This window comes from Petaurus breviceps, unplaced genomic scaffold, assembly GCF_028583685.1.
Source record: "Petaurus breviceps papuanus isolate PSGF00001 unplaced genomic scaffold, PetGlider_PUasm1.0 90804, whole genome shotgun sequence".
Taxonomy (NCBI): domain Eukaryota; kingdom Metazoa; phylum Chordata; class Mammalia; order Diprotodontia; family Petauridae; genus Petaurus; species Petaurus breviceps.
The window spans coordinates 4,785,864-4,799,593 of NW_027187348.1; the positions used below are offsets into that span (position 1 = coordinate 4,785,864).

The 13,730-nt window shown below is 37.7% G+C and overlaps 1 protein-coding gene across 1 annotated transcript in view; it reads left to right on the forward strand.

Annotated features, from left to right (window-relative positions):
• Nucleotides 1–13,073, forward strand: part of CRTAM (cytotoxic and regulatory T cell molecule) — a 36,028-nt gene extending 22,955 nt beyond the window's left edge. Inside the window, exons 6-10 of the mRNA XM_069070251.1 lie at nucleotides 978–1,052; nucleotides 3,149–3,226; nucleotides 6,193–6,339; nucleotides 8,745–8,831; nucleotides 11,098–13,073. Coding sequence (XP_068926352.1) covers nucleotides 978–1,052; nucleotides 3,149–3,226; nucleotides 6,193–6,339; nucleotides 8,745–8,831; nucleotides 11,098–11,231 — 521 coding nt within the window. The 3' untranslated portion in view covers nucleotides 11,232–13,073. The remainder of the gene's footprint in view (nucleotides 1–977; nucleotides 1,053–3,148; nucleotides 3,227–6,192; nucleotides 6,340–8,744; nucleotides 8,832–11,097) is intronic.
• Nucleotides 13,074–13,730: the final 657 nt, after the last annotated feature.

Here is a 13,730-nt window from a genome sequence, read left to right on the forward strand (position 1 = left end):
CCCCCCCGTGAAACACACGCCGCGCTCCGAGCTGCAGCAGTGAGCGCGTCATCCTGTTCTTCCCCAGTGATTTGCTTGCTGGCGCCATTGAGAGCAGTGCCGCGGAGGAGAGCTGAGGCAGGAAAACATAAGCCCTCCCCTGAAAATAAGCCCTCTGGTGTTTTTCTTTCCAAAAAAATTAATAAGACAGTGTCTTATTATCGGGGAAACACGGTATATACATACACACACCACATGTAATTTGTCTGTTGCCTACATCTATGATTTCATTGGAATAGAAAGGTCTCAGGTCTGGAATTTCTTTGAAACTTATAATTTTAGGGAGTTGCCTGGGGCATTGAAAGGTTAAATGACTTGCCCACAGTCATACAGCTAGAATGGGTTGTAGGTGGAACTTTCTAGCTCCAAGGTCAGCTGTCTAGCCACTATATTATTCTGCCTCTTGAGCAAGGGCAATCCTAAATCCATACTTTACCTTATGACTGTAGCCAAGTATGTCAGTATTTGAAGGTACCGCGCATGGTCATCTAGATTGCCCAGCTGGTCAACAGATAGGCAAAAAACAGGATGCAGAATAAAAAAAAAAACTCAATCGCTCAACATTTTTTCTTCTTTTTTTGTTTATTTTATTTTTAAAATTTTCCCCAGTTATATGTAAAAACAACTTTCAACATTTGTTTTTAAAGCTTTGAGTTCCAAATTCTGTGAACAATTATTTAATGTCTATATGTGCCAGACACTGTGTTAAGTCCTGGGGGTACAAAGAGAAAAAGGATAGTCCCTGCCCTCAAGAATCTTATAATCTAATGGGAAGAGACAAAAACTGGTGCAAAGACCCTTAAAGCATGTAGTTCTAGGGCTTTGGTAAAATAAAAAGGTGAATCAGACTCATTCTGGAATTTCTTCCAGATACAATATTTGAAAAGTCAGTCTCTGTATTTTTTAAATTGTGTTTTTTTCCCACTTAATTCTAACAGGTCCAGATTCAGATTCAGATAGTATGGAGCATAGCACATTATCCTTTCAGTCCTCTCAATCTCCCACTGAACCTGGTAAGTCCTTAAGCTGGCAGACTTTAAAAAGACAGGTTTTATTCCTGAGAAGCCTGCTTCAACTCTATTTTTTGTGTCTTTCTGATGTTTAAACTTTTTTATTTTGATTGAAAAATCCCAATACCTACCACATACGGTTCTAGAACTGGAATGTTCTGGAATATATCTATACTTTCATTATGCACTCCTAGCACAAGAGACTCTGGGATACTGCAATTCCTTGTCAGTTCAATTCTCCCTTTTATTACTTAAAGACATGCAAAATTTGATAAGATATGAAAGCCAAATGTATTCAGCATTCAAAATCTCATTTACATAGCCAGATCTGTACTGCTTTTCAGGCAGGATCCTCTATTTACTAAGCTACACCATGTGTGGTGCCATTCTATCTAGGTTTACCTACATTGTTATAGATTTTAAATTATTCTCCTTCCTTCCTTCCTTCCTTCCTTCCTTCCTTCCTTCCTTCCTTCCTTCCTTCCTTCCTTCCTTCCTTCCTTCCTTCCTTCCTTCCTTCCTTCCTTCTTTCCTTCCTTCCTTCCTTTTCTTCTTCTCTTCCTTCTATTATTCTATAATTCTTCCATGATGAATTCTCATCATGACTAGTTACATTTTTGACACAGTTTTCTTACTTCCCCTGGAAAACCACACAGTGGCACTGTGCAACAGTCTGAAATCCCTGCACTGGATGGGCTGAACAAACTGTAGGTCTAGATGGTGTTAAAGATGATATTCTTACACAAAGAGATCATATTTATTCAGAGGGGGGAGCTGCTTGATTTTAAAATGTCACTTTTATCTAGCTAATTCAGGAAAGTCTGTACTGATGTATAAGCAAATATTAGGGCTGAAAGGTAAATTAACTTATATTTCAGCACATTATTACATATATATGCTTCATACCTCTAGGTATTACAAATCCTCTATTCCTTGTTCACAGAACAGAAGAGGTTATTGCCTCACTGTCCTATTTTTGTCTCCTATACCATTTACACAGCTACAAGCTTAAAAAAATTCCTACCTTAGCTATCCCTGATTTAGGAAGTCAAGGTTAGTTTGCATATTTCTTCCGAAATATTTTGACTATCAAAAATGGACAAGAGTCCTTATAGTGAAAGGACATCAAGGTAGTTTTAGAGATGTCATTTATTTCATTTAAGCATAATTTAGTGGAAAGAGAATTGGATTTTGATTAAGGAGGGTTGGGTTCAAATCCTGACTCAGAGACAAATGATCTGTGTGACTACTGGGAGTTAACCTCTGGGGGTAGGAATATTTATGTAAATAGAAGAGTGAGGGCCAAGACCTGAGTTAGTAAAACCTGAATTCAAACCTTTAATGCATACTGGTTATGAGACCACGGATAGGTCACTAAACCTCTCAGTGCCCTAGACAACTCTCTAAAACTGTAAGTGACAAACAGTTGCTGATAGTTGATGACTTTTTAGGAGAGGAAATTTCCTTTCTAGGAGTTCCTTACATCAATGGAGACATAAACTGAGACCCTCCTCCACCCCCTCAAAAAAATTACCTACCTCTGTTGTGAGAAATTTATTTCTTAAAATCCTTAATAATTATGAGGTTGTGTGCAGTAGTGGACATAGAGCTGGCCTTGAAACTGGGTTTAAGTACTGCTTCTGAAACATACTGACTGTGTGACTCTGAATAAATCACTTAACTTTTCAGGGTTCTTAAGCAACTCTTACAGGAGTTCTTAATCTGTGGCCCAGGAACTTTTTTTTTAATGTTTTGACTTTTGTATTTCAATATAGATGATTTCTTTTGTAATGCTATGTATTTTAAAGCATTATTCTGAGAAGGGTGCCATAGGCTTTATCAGACTTCCAAAGGTGTCCATGACACCAAAAAGGTATCTTTTATTTATTCAAAGACTGTAAGTAGCAGAGAAGGCATTGACCTGCATTGGGAAAGGGAGTTGCCTCATCTGAGAGTTCTCTGTGCCAATGAAAATCACAAGACCAGTGCCTATCCTAAGGTATTATAGAAATATAAGTTGTTCTCATTGCTATTAACTCTCCAAACTACTCTGGAATAAAAAAATATGAAGCTAATATACCTTCTTTTCTACTTAATAGTAATAGAAGAGTTCAGTTCTGTGGAAATGAACACAACCAGACATGAACAAACTAGTCAGAAATCTGACTTCTCCCCTGGTAAGTTCACTTATCCTACTATGAATAGGCACTTGACATTTTAACCTCCTAATCACCAATTTCAATGATTTCTTTTTTTCCCAGTTCTCAATGGCCTTGACCTTTGGGCAATATTAGATACCAACGATCACTTTTTCCTTTTAATTTTTTTATTCACAATTCAAACACCAAAAAGAGAATTTTTAAGGGAAAGAACAGAACACAAAAAGATTCTATATGAAACCATGAATACCTATTTCACACTTGCTTTTTAAAAAATGTATGTCATTAATTCTACATGTTACTTTCAATATTTTTCCTGCTTGTCTGCCTTTCCTCTTGAAATTATTTTTGTTCTGGGGTGGCTAGGTGGCTCAGTGAATAGAGCACCGGCCCTGGAGTCAGGAGGACCTGAGTTCAAATATGACCTCAAACACTTAACACAAAAAAACTAGCCACGTGACCTTAGGCAAAGAAGCCTCTGGGTGAAATGCTATTGCTCCAGTTGCTGCTGCTCTCCAAGGTTCCCATCTTGGCACTTTCTGACCACCCAGAGGCTTCTTTCTTTCTTTCTTCCTCTCTTTTTTTCTTTCTTTTGTCATAAAGGTTGAGGGTGCAAAGCTTGGCTTTTGCTGCTTCCAGTCACAGAACCCTGAAGACTACATGTACCTCTAATTGGTTTCTCTTGTCATGGTAGGAGGCTGCAGGTTTGCCCAGCTTTGCAACTGGCCCCCTTTCCTATTGCTCCTGGGCTTCTCGCTGGTTTTTTTTGTTTTTGTGTTTTGTGCTTTGGCATTTCTGAATTAGAATAATTCACTTCTTGTAGGTTCTTGATGAATTTCTGAATCATTATTCAGTGATATCTTCAGGTCCAGAGCTGTTAGCCTGAAATGAGTAAGTCTTATGGAACTTAGAAAGGCCTAAGGGTCTCAAAAGGTCTCAAAGAACCCTTTTGTTGTTGCCTTGCCCAACTTCAGTTTACTCTGAGCTTTAGAACTCTTGGCACTATTTATGTAGACTATAGATTTTATTTCATCCTCCATTACCTGCTTTTGAATATATTTTTAGTATGTACCTTCTAAAAACATGTTTGTCAATGCATTCCCTGTGTATTCACAATATTCTCTTCTGACAACTCCTCCATGTCAGTACTGTTTCTCTTTGTGTCTTCAGATTATCATTCTTGAGAGCTGCTTCCCATCCCTCCTAGGCTTCTTCTAGCACTTTTCTCTGAACCCTTTAAAACTTATTCTCCCTAAATCTAGAGAGTTCATCAAATTATGTATGGCTTTTCTCTCCTTCATCACAAATTCTAAGCTGGAGTGGTCACTTCCCTCTAAGGTTTCTATCAGTTCTACCCTAGCAAAAAGTTATTCCTTATTGATGACAGTCAGATCTGGAACAAAAGTTCCCTTCATTGGTTTCTTCACTTTTTGAAGAATAACATTGTCACTAAGGCAAGTCAAGAATTATTAGCTGCTCTCCTTTGAGAGGGGGGAGGAAAGGAGGGGGGGAAGAGAGAGAGAGAGAGATCATTATTCCTCTAGCACACCATTAGATGCACAACTTCCATGCATTTGTTTACATCATTCCCCCTATTTACAATGCCCTCAAACCTCCTCTCCACTCTATATCCTACCCTTCCTTTTAGAACCTGTTCAAATCCCAAGAACCCTTCCCCAACTGCCTCAGATTTCAGTGATCATCTCTTCTCTGAACTCATAGAAATTTAATCCTAGACTTTCAGTCATAGGGGACCTCAGAGACCCTCTAGTTCAACCTAAAGTGACATAAGAATTCCCTCTAAAGCATCACCAATAAGGGGATATTTTCTTTCTGAAAGACCTCTAGTCAGGGGAAACCACTATATCCCAAAGCAGCCTATTCCACTTTGGGGTGGCTCTAATTGTTGGGAAACAATGAGCCAAGCTCTACCTCTTTGCAGCTTCCCCCATTAGTCCTAGTTGTGCCTTCTAGGGCCAAGCAGAACAAACCTAATCGCCCAAGTTTCCAAGACAGTCTGAAGGTGCTGTAGAGTCATATGCTCAGTATGTCCAATGGTCATATGTCAGAGAGGTCCTTCATGATTCAGCTTTGACTCCACTTGTCTCCCCTTTTACGGGGACTGCAAGTGTCAGCTGTCCCCATCCTATCACAGATAGATCTGGGAGCTATTCATATTATTATTGTTACTTATTTGGTATTTAGCATTCGTCACCTTATACTGTTATTTATCTGTTAATGTTTGTGTAATTGTGAGGTCCTAGAGAATGGAAACAATGTCTTATGCCTCATCATTTCTCCAGGACCTACCTCCAAGCCTTATGTGTAGTAAGTGTGTGTTTGGTTTAGATAATGATGATGATGATATTGAGAAAAAAATGTTCTCATCTTTTCAGCTGTGTGTGTGCATGCATGCATGCATACGTGTGTGTGTGTATACAAAACAATATCATGCCCTCCCTTGAGGTTCTCCCTTGAATCTTTTTTTCCAAGTTCCCTAATCAGTTATATTCCATGTTAAAAAAAGACACTCAGTGGTTCAAGAATTCTGAGGGGGAGAAAAGCTAACAGTAATACACGGTGTCCCCAAAGTCCTGGTAAAATAGTTTTAAACTATTGAAATTTGAGGCATAAGACATAGTCTCTGTTCTTCATATCCTCATGTTGTCCACACATTAATAAATAACAATATGGTGGTGTGTGTAAAATACTTAATAAGTAATAATAATAATACTATTAAATCTCACATTTGCACTAAGACTTGGGACACCTTGCAAATAGTGTTTTACATGTATCATCACATTTGAGCCTTACAACAACCTTGTGAGGTCGGAACTACAAGTACCATAATTACCATTTTATAGATGAGGAAACTGAGGTTCAGGGACACTAAGTGATTTGCCCATGGTCATACGGCTAGTTAAGTGTCAGATATAAGATTCACATGATGTGAAGCATCTAAACTGCTCTACTTTTTCTTACAGAAGTAAATCCAAGCTCTGTAGAACTCACAAAGAAGAAACATGGAATTCTGTTGCTCACTCTTGTGTCCTTCCTCATTCTGGTCCTCTTCATTATAGTACAACTCTTTATAATGAAGCTACGGAAAGCACATGTGATATGGAAGAAAGGTAAGTTTCAAAACAGTATAGCTGCATTTATATTATGCCCATTGTGTCAAAACAACTGGAAGGAAAGGTAAATATTTCATTTTGTTAGTTGTTTGCCTATAAAGTATTCGGGAAGTCTTGGTGAAGTTGTAAGCCATTGAAGCTTAAAACTGCACTAAGATTTTTAGGACACTATCCATAGGGATCACACAATCCTGGTAACTGATTGTTCTCACTGAATTCTCTAAATTTCTCAGCTGTATGTTTGTATATATGTATGTGTGTATATATATATATGTGTATATATACATAAATATATATTTAACAATATGAAGGTAGTCTCTGCATTTCTACTGGTTTTGGTTATAGGCTGCAATGCTACAGGAGGCCACAGTCATTCAGGGAATTTATAGCAAGATAAGAAAGCTACCTTACCAGGTCCGAAGATGACCACTTTGGTGGCTGATAAAATGGGCTGGCTATGAAAATAATAGCTCCTATTTATGTTGCACACTCTCCTCACAACAGCACTGTGAGGTAAACAGACTAAATATTATTACATTTTGCAGTTGAGGAAAATGACAATCAAAGAAATGAAGAAATGTGCTCCTAGACACTTAACTAGTGAGTGGCTATCCTTGTTGCACTCCTAAGGATCAGATTTCACATCAAAATCCAGTCTGTCCCTTTTATTATCTTTCTCAAGGAACTAGAAAGGATTTGAACTGAATATTCATCCATGCTTCACAAACAAATAATTTCTTTATCAAAGCTATATGTTTTTACTACGAAGAACTGAAGATCTTTTTATATTGTGAGTTATTAGGTAGGCTAAAAATGGACTTATGAGCAGCTAGGTGGTGCAGTGGATAGAGTATTGGACTTGGAATAAATACGAAGGTAGTCTCTGCATTTCTACTGGTTTGGAGAAGGAAAAAGCAAACCTAAAATGGGTTTTCGAAGAATACAAAGATACAACTGAAAAATGAATAAACAAAAAATGGACTTGGGGATAAGGATGATTTTTCTAAATTTATTTTTTTATATAGCAATTGGGGTTAAGTAACTTGCTCAAGTTTACACGGCCAGTTATTTCTGAGTGTGGTGCTAAGTATCTGAGCCCAGATTCAATCCCCAGGTCATCCCGACACTGGGGCTGGTGCTCTTACTTGCTGTGCTACCTGGCCACCCCGATAAGGATGATTTCTAACCAGCATTGATAGCATCTGCCCAAATGTAGTATGCTGGAGGCACTGTGATTAGCAGTTTCGGTCCTTTGGAGTTGCTTTTTTGTATTGTTTACAACAATAAAAGTGCTGTTATAAGAGGGCCTGATTATCCCTAACCTGTTTTACTGACACGAGTATGATCCTGTTCCTACTGCTTCACCTAGATTAATACTCAAAGGTCTAGCTCTCTGAGCATTTCAATGATCCTGGCATCATATTTTATAAACAATGCTGTAGAATACCCCAGTCAGTCACTTGTTTTCTCCATTGTACTTGTACAAATGAAGAAAATATTATCTTTGCTAGTAAAATGCCTCTTTTCAATTTTCCACTCTCCAAGCTGGCCAGGAACCACCATAATGTGTATTTTCTGAACAATATTTGAGTCTGCTATCCAGTTGTTCCTTGTCCACTGTTAGCACTCTTATCACAGTGCTGGACTCATAGTGGACACTCAGAAAATAGCTCCTATTTGTATGTACCAACTCCTCCCCTCATGTTGGTGTACAGCATTGAGTAATCAATTTCCACCAATGGGAAGAGTCATATGCAAATAGGTTTTCAGCTGAGTGTTACATTTACAATGTGATTTTCTCAAAACCTGGGTGGTAGGCACTGCAAATATTAGGTTCCCATGTTACAGATGAGGAAATAAGATCAGAAAGGCAGGATGGTGTAGTGTAATGGAAAAATTATTTAACTTGGAACTCAGCTTCAGTTTAGCTGTGTGACTGTGAAAAGCCCTTTACAATTTGAGGACCTGGGTTCAAATTCTACCTTTGCCTCTTACTATCTGTGTGACTTTGAATAAATTACTTACGTGCCCTGGGCCTCCCTTTCATCCCTAAAATAAACATGTTGGACTAGATGGCCTCTATGGCTTTTCAGCTCTACATCTCTGATCCCATGACCCTCTCTGGGTCTTAATTTCCTCCTCAGTAAAATAGGAAAAATAACTCACTATCTTATAGCAATGTTGAAGAAAGCATTTGATGAACCTTAAAAGAGTATGTAAATGTGACCTATTATTTATGCTAACACATTGGTTGGATGTACTTATTCCATATAGTTATGTGATGAAATAAGGGAAGTAATGCATCTTTTGTACAACTATATACTCTAGTGGGAAATTCTAACTCAAAGCACACATCTATGTAATCCCTAGGAAATACTAATTAACTTTTTTTTATATTACAGAAAATGACATTTCAGAATTGACACTGGAAAGTTATAGATCTAGGTCAAATAATGATGACACATCATCTCAGGAGAGGAATGGCCGAAGTAAGTTCATTCTAAGGGACCATAAAAGAGTTGAACAATAGGTTTCTTAATTTTTAATATCTTCTTAATAGTTATTGCTATTTCACTGCCCTCTCCTACTACAATTTAGGGTTATTCCTTTTGAAGAAAATATGCCCTTACAGAGTCATATTCTCGTCACAAGCCCCATACTAACAAGCCTTAGTGATATTCATTGTATGAGGCCCACTTTAGATATATAGCAGTAAAATTCACAAAAATGATGTTTGGAGAAAGAGCTTTTCACACAAGATGGAATTTACATGGAAATTTCTCTAATCTCTTTTAATTCATTGAACTTGTGCAATATATTATAAAGAAATTACCATGAAGTGTCTAAAAAGGGAGGCTCCCTGTAGGATACAATGTAAAGAGTTCTGGATCTAGAATCAGAGGGCCTTGACTTTGACCTTTAAAGGCCTCCATAACCTGACTCCAAGTCTACTTATACCTTATTTCTCCTCCATATAGTCTTCCTCCTTGCTGTTTCTCAAACAAGACACTCCATCTGCTGACTCTAGCTTTTCAATTGCTGCCTTCCGCACCTGGAATTCTTTCTCTCTTCATCTCTGGCTTCCTTCAAGTCTCAGCTAAAATCCTGCTTTCTGAAAAAAAGTCTCTCGATTTCCTTTAATGCCAATTCCTTCCTTCTAAGATTATCTCCAATTTATTCTGTACATACCATCTATGTACATAGTTGTTTGCATGTTGTCTGTTCCATTACAGTATTTGCACATTGAGGATAGGAATTGTTCTTGCCTTTCTTTGTAGCACAGGAAATGTATAATAAGCACTTAGCATAGTAAATGTTTAATAAATAAATGCTAGCTGACTGACTGTCCTGGTTTCAAATCCCATCTCTGTTAGTACCTGTAAGACACAGCCTTGCTGGGTCTCAGTTCCTCAGTTTCCTCACTTGTAAAATGAGGACTGTGGACTAGATGACCTCTAAGGCACTTTCTAGCTCTAAATCTTACTGCAACCTATCCTATTGTAACCTATTATAGCCTATCCTATTGATCATATCATAATCCAGGTATCTCTAAAACATAGAGAAATGCATGATGGAAAATGCAGTTCAGTGGGTGATTCTATAATCTTAATATTTCTTAATATTAAAGATTCTAATAAATAATTACATAGAAAATTTCTTGAACACTTCTTTCCTGGAAGTGAATTATGCAAATAATCCTGCTATTACTATTATTCCCTTTCTTTTTCTGGTAAAAAAAATTGGTAGCCAAAAAACACAAAATCTTTGGTGTAAAGACAGGAAGCATGATATAGGTGAAAGAATGCTGAAGGGAAAATTTAGAACACCTGGGTTCACCTTTTGACTCTGTCATTAGCTCACTTACCTGGACCTTAAGTATCCTCATCTGTAAGTGATCTCATAGGCCCTTTTCCTACTCTGATATACTATAATTCTCTCATCTCACTAACTAAAACCTACTTTATTTCAATGATAAATTAGTTTGTAGCTATCAATGCCTAAAAGAAATGCAGTAAAGTCTGGTTCTCTTTTCTATTGCATTTGAATGAGGTTCTCCTGGGAATTTTGGCTTGTAGGTGATAGATGCCTATTTTTGTCTGGCCTAATGCAGTGAGAAACAATATCAAAGAATGAGTGTACTTGAAGGCATGAATGAGTTGAATAGATGAAAACCTGAGAGGCAGGAGAAAATGCCCACAACCCATTTTAGGGTTTGTGACATGCTTATTAATATGGCATATTATGTATGCAAAACAACAAAAACTGGAGTTCTCAACCTAGGGTATGTCAACTTTTAAAAAATATATATTGATAATAGTATTACAGTATAATTAGTTTCCTTTGTAATCTTATGCATTTTGTTTTATGCGTTTTGAAACATTATTATGAGAAGAGATCCATCAGCTTCATCAGAATGCTAAAGGGGTCTATGATACAAAAAAGGTTAAAAACCTCTGAATTAAAATAATCAGGTGAATCATGGTATACTCAGTTGACTCATTTCTACCAGTAAATTTTAATTTTAATCTTTAAATCCATTAACATAACCTGCAAATATCAATCATTTACCATGGGTCCTCTTGCAAGTATATAAATGAGCAAGGAGGTATTTGTTGCCCCCCAAATATAGATTAAAAAAACTACAGATAATAGAAATTTTTATTTATATCTTATTGTCATTTAGAGGATGTAGACTTGGAGGGAGGATTTTGTTTTAAACTAAAACAAATTTTCACCAGGTATTGTTTCTTCCAGGTTTCGGTCACAAGTGTGGTATGAAATATATTATAACATCATATATGGGAAGAAAATCCAAGAACCCAATGGAAAATATACAGGATTCTACACTGAAGCAACAACAGAATCATCTACCAGAAACTATTGCATAATTCTTGATAAGATGTTAAAAATAACACAGCAGGGTAACTCAGGGTATCATAACTGACTTTAAAAAGAAAATGAGCAATAGCTTATCCAAGGAACCAAAGAGCTCATTTTGACCTCATTGGAACAGACTGTACAGGACATTAATACTACTGTCTTCAAACAGTGCAGTGCAAGCAATGTCCCATTAAGATGATATGACTGGAGTCAGAGCAGCAAACTATGGATATAAATGGGGGTTTTGTTTACCTCCTTCTATGCCAAACACTACTTCAGAGCAAGAGGATTCTGCTGAGGCTTGTGGATCAAGGTTAAGGTGACCAGCTGACTTGGGCGAATAGAACAATTTTTCAGATTACAGTTTTGGACAACTTTTTTTTGTTGGGAAATTCTTTTAATTTTTTTCAATTCTTTAACATTTTTATTTAAAATTTTGAGTTCCAAATTCTATCCCTGCCTACCTCCCTCCCCTCACCCTTCCTTGCAATGGTAAACAAGTAGACATAAGTTATACATGTGCAATTATGGAAAACATTTCCACATTAGTCATCTTGTACAAGAAGAGTCAAAGTGAAAGTGAAAATAGCATGCTTCTGTCTGTATTCAAACAATATCAGTTCTTTCTCTGGAGATAGATAGTATGCTTCATGATTAGCACTTTGGTATTGTCTTGGATCATTATATTTCTGAGAATAAGTCACTCACAATTCTTTATTGAACAATGTTCACTTCACTATATATCAGTTCATGTAAGTCTTTCCAGGTTTTTCTAAAATCATCTTGCTTGGGTTTGGACAACAATTAAAGTAGACATCTTCCCATATGGAGAGTGGAATTATAAACTATATGATTTGGGCCAGATGGAAAAGTAAAAAGGGGAAATTCCAAATTCCAAAATGGTCTCAAGATAAAAGAAACACAGGATGAGTTTATAAAATCTCCACTCTCCAAGAAGGTCATGCTTAAAGATAGACTCTGAAAAGTGATCAAATTTCATGTGGAAGGTGTACATATCAATACCTGGGGCTCCTGGACAACATGTACTTGGATACCATCCTCTTCTCCCCTGGATATGGGACAGTGAAGATGGGCCTTTGATAAATAGATGCTGCTCTGGTGTACACAGTTTCACAGTTTTTAATCATAAATTCCCTGAACACCTTTACAAAAATAAAAGTGTGTTCACTTTATTCATTGTTGTGTGAATGTAACACATTCTCTGGACTTACTCCCTCCATCCCTATTGTATTGCCAGGCTGGATCCTCAGAGCAAGGCTATTTCCTATTCCCCTTAGAGTCTATGGGCAGTGGGATGCAGTGGGAGACCTTGGCCCTTTTAAATTATATAAATAGTAACTGTTTCTCTTTTGGCCAGCAACCCTGAGGGTCTTCCCCTCCAAATTTGATTTTTTTTAAGTTAAAGGGGCCATCCCTTGAATCACTTCTTAAAGAGTTCTATTCATTGAATGGGCATTGCCTCAAAGTGAGAACTTGAAAAGACCTTAGCTTAAAAGGGCCAAGGTCTCCCACTGCATCCAGGGCCATCATCAGTCATCCTAATCTATATCTGGCTACTGAACCCAGATGGCTCTGGAGGAGAAAGTGAGGCTGGTAATTTTGCACAACGCTCCCTCCCTCAAATTAAAGTCAATTGCAAGCCATGCCATTATCTCCCTGATGTCATGGTCCCCTTTGAGAATGAAGGACAATCATACAAGAGTCTATGGGAATCCCTGAAGAGTTAGAGGGGGCAGTTATTTTTCTAATGCTAGAGATCATGAGCCTCCACCATTGTGTTTTTCCCCATGATTTTCAGTTGATATTAATTAGACAGACAATCTTGCTTTTTTTGGAAGGGGTAAGGCAGGGCAATTGGGGTTAAGTGACTTGCCCAAGGCATTAAGTGTCTGAGGCCTGATTTGAACCCAGGTCCTCCTGACTCCAAGGCCAATGCTATATTCACTGTGCCACCTAGCTGTCCCTAGATAGCCAATCTTAATTGACTTTTAGAGTGGGGCTTAGTATAGTAAGAACAGATGGTACAAAGCATCCCTCTAAAAGTCTGTGACATCCTCTTCAATAAGCAAACACAAAATCCAGGGTAAAGTGGGCTCAAACTTAGAGAGGACATGTGGAAAGAGAGGTAACTCATAACTCTTGGAAGAGTTTTTTCTCTGGAGTTCTCAAATCATTCCCTATAGATATGGTATTGCTTTTCTTCTGGGCTCTTTGTAGAAATCTGAGGTTGCACTTCCTCAGGATTTCTAGTTTGTCCTCAGTTCCAAATGAAAATACTGCATCAACTTTTCCAAAGCACTACTTGGACTAGGATGCTGATAAGAATTTCCCAATCCTCTGGTCCTCCAAAGTTAATGAGAACTTTATAGAGCCTAGCAGGGAGAAAGACAACTGAGGCTAAAGCTGAGGTGTTCTCTCCCCACTCCCCTACCCCTACCTATAATTCCTCCTCAGGGGATTGACTGGAACCACTCTCTTCAATCTCT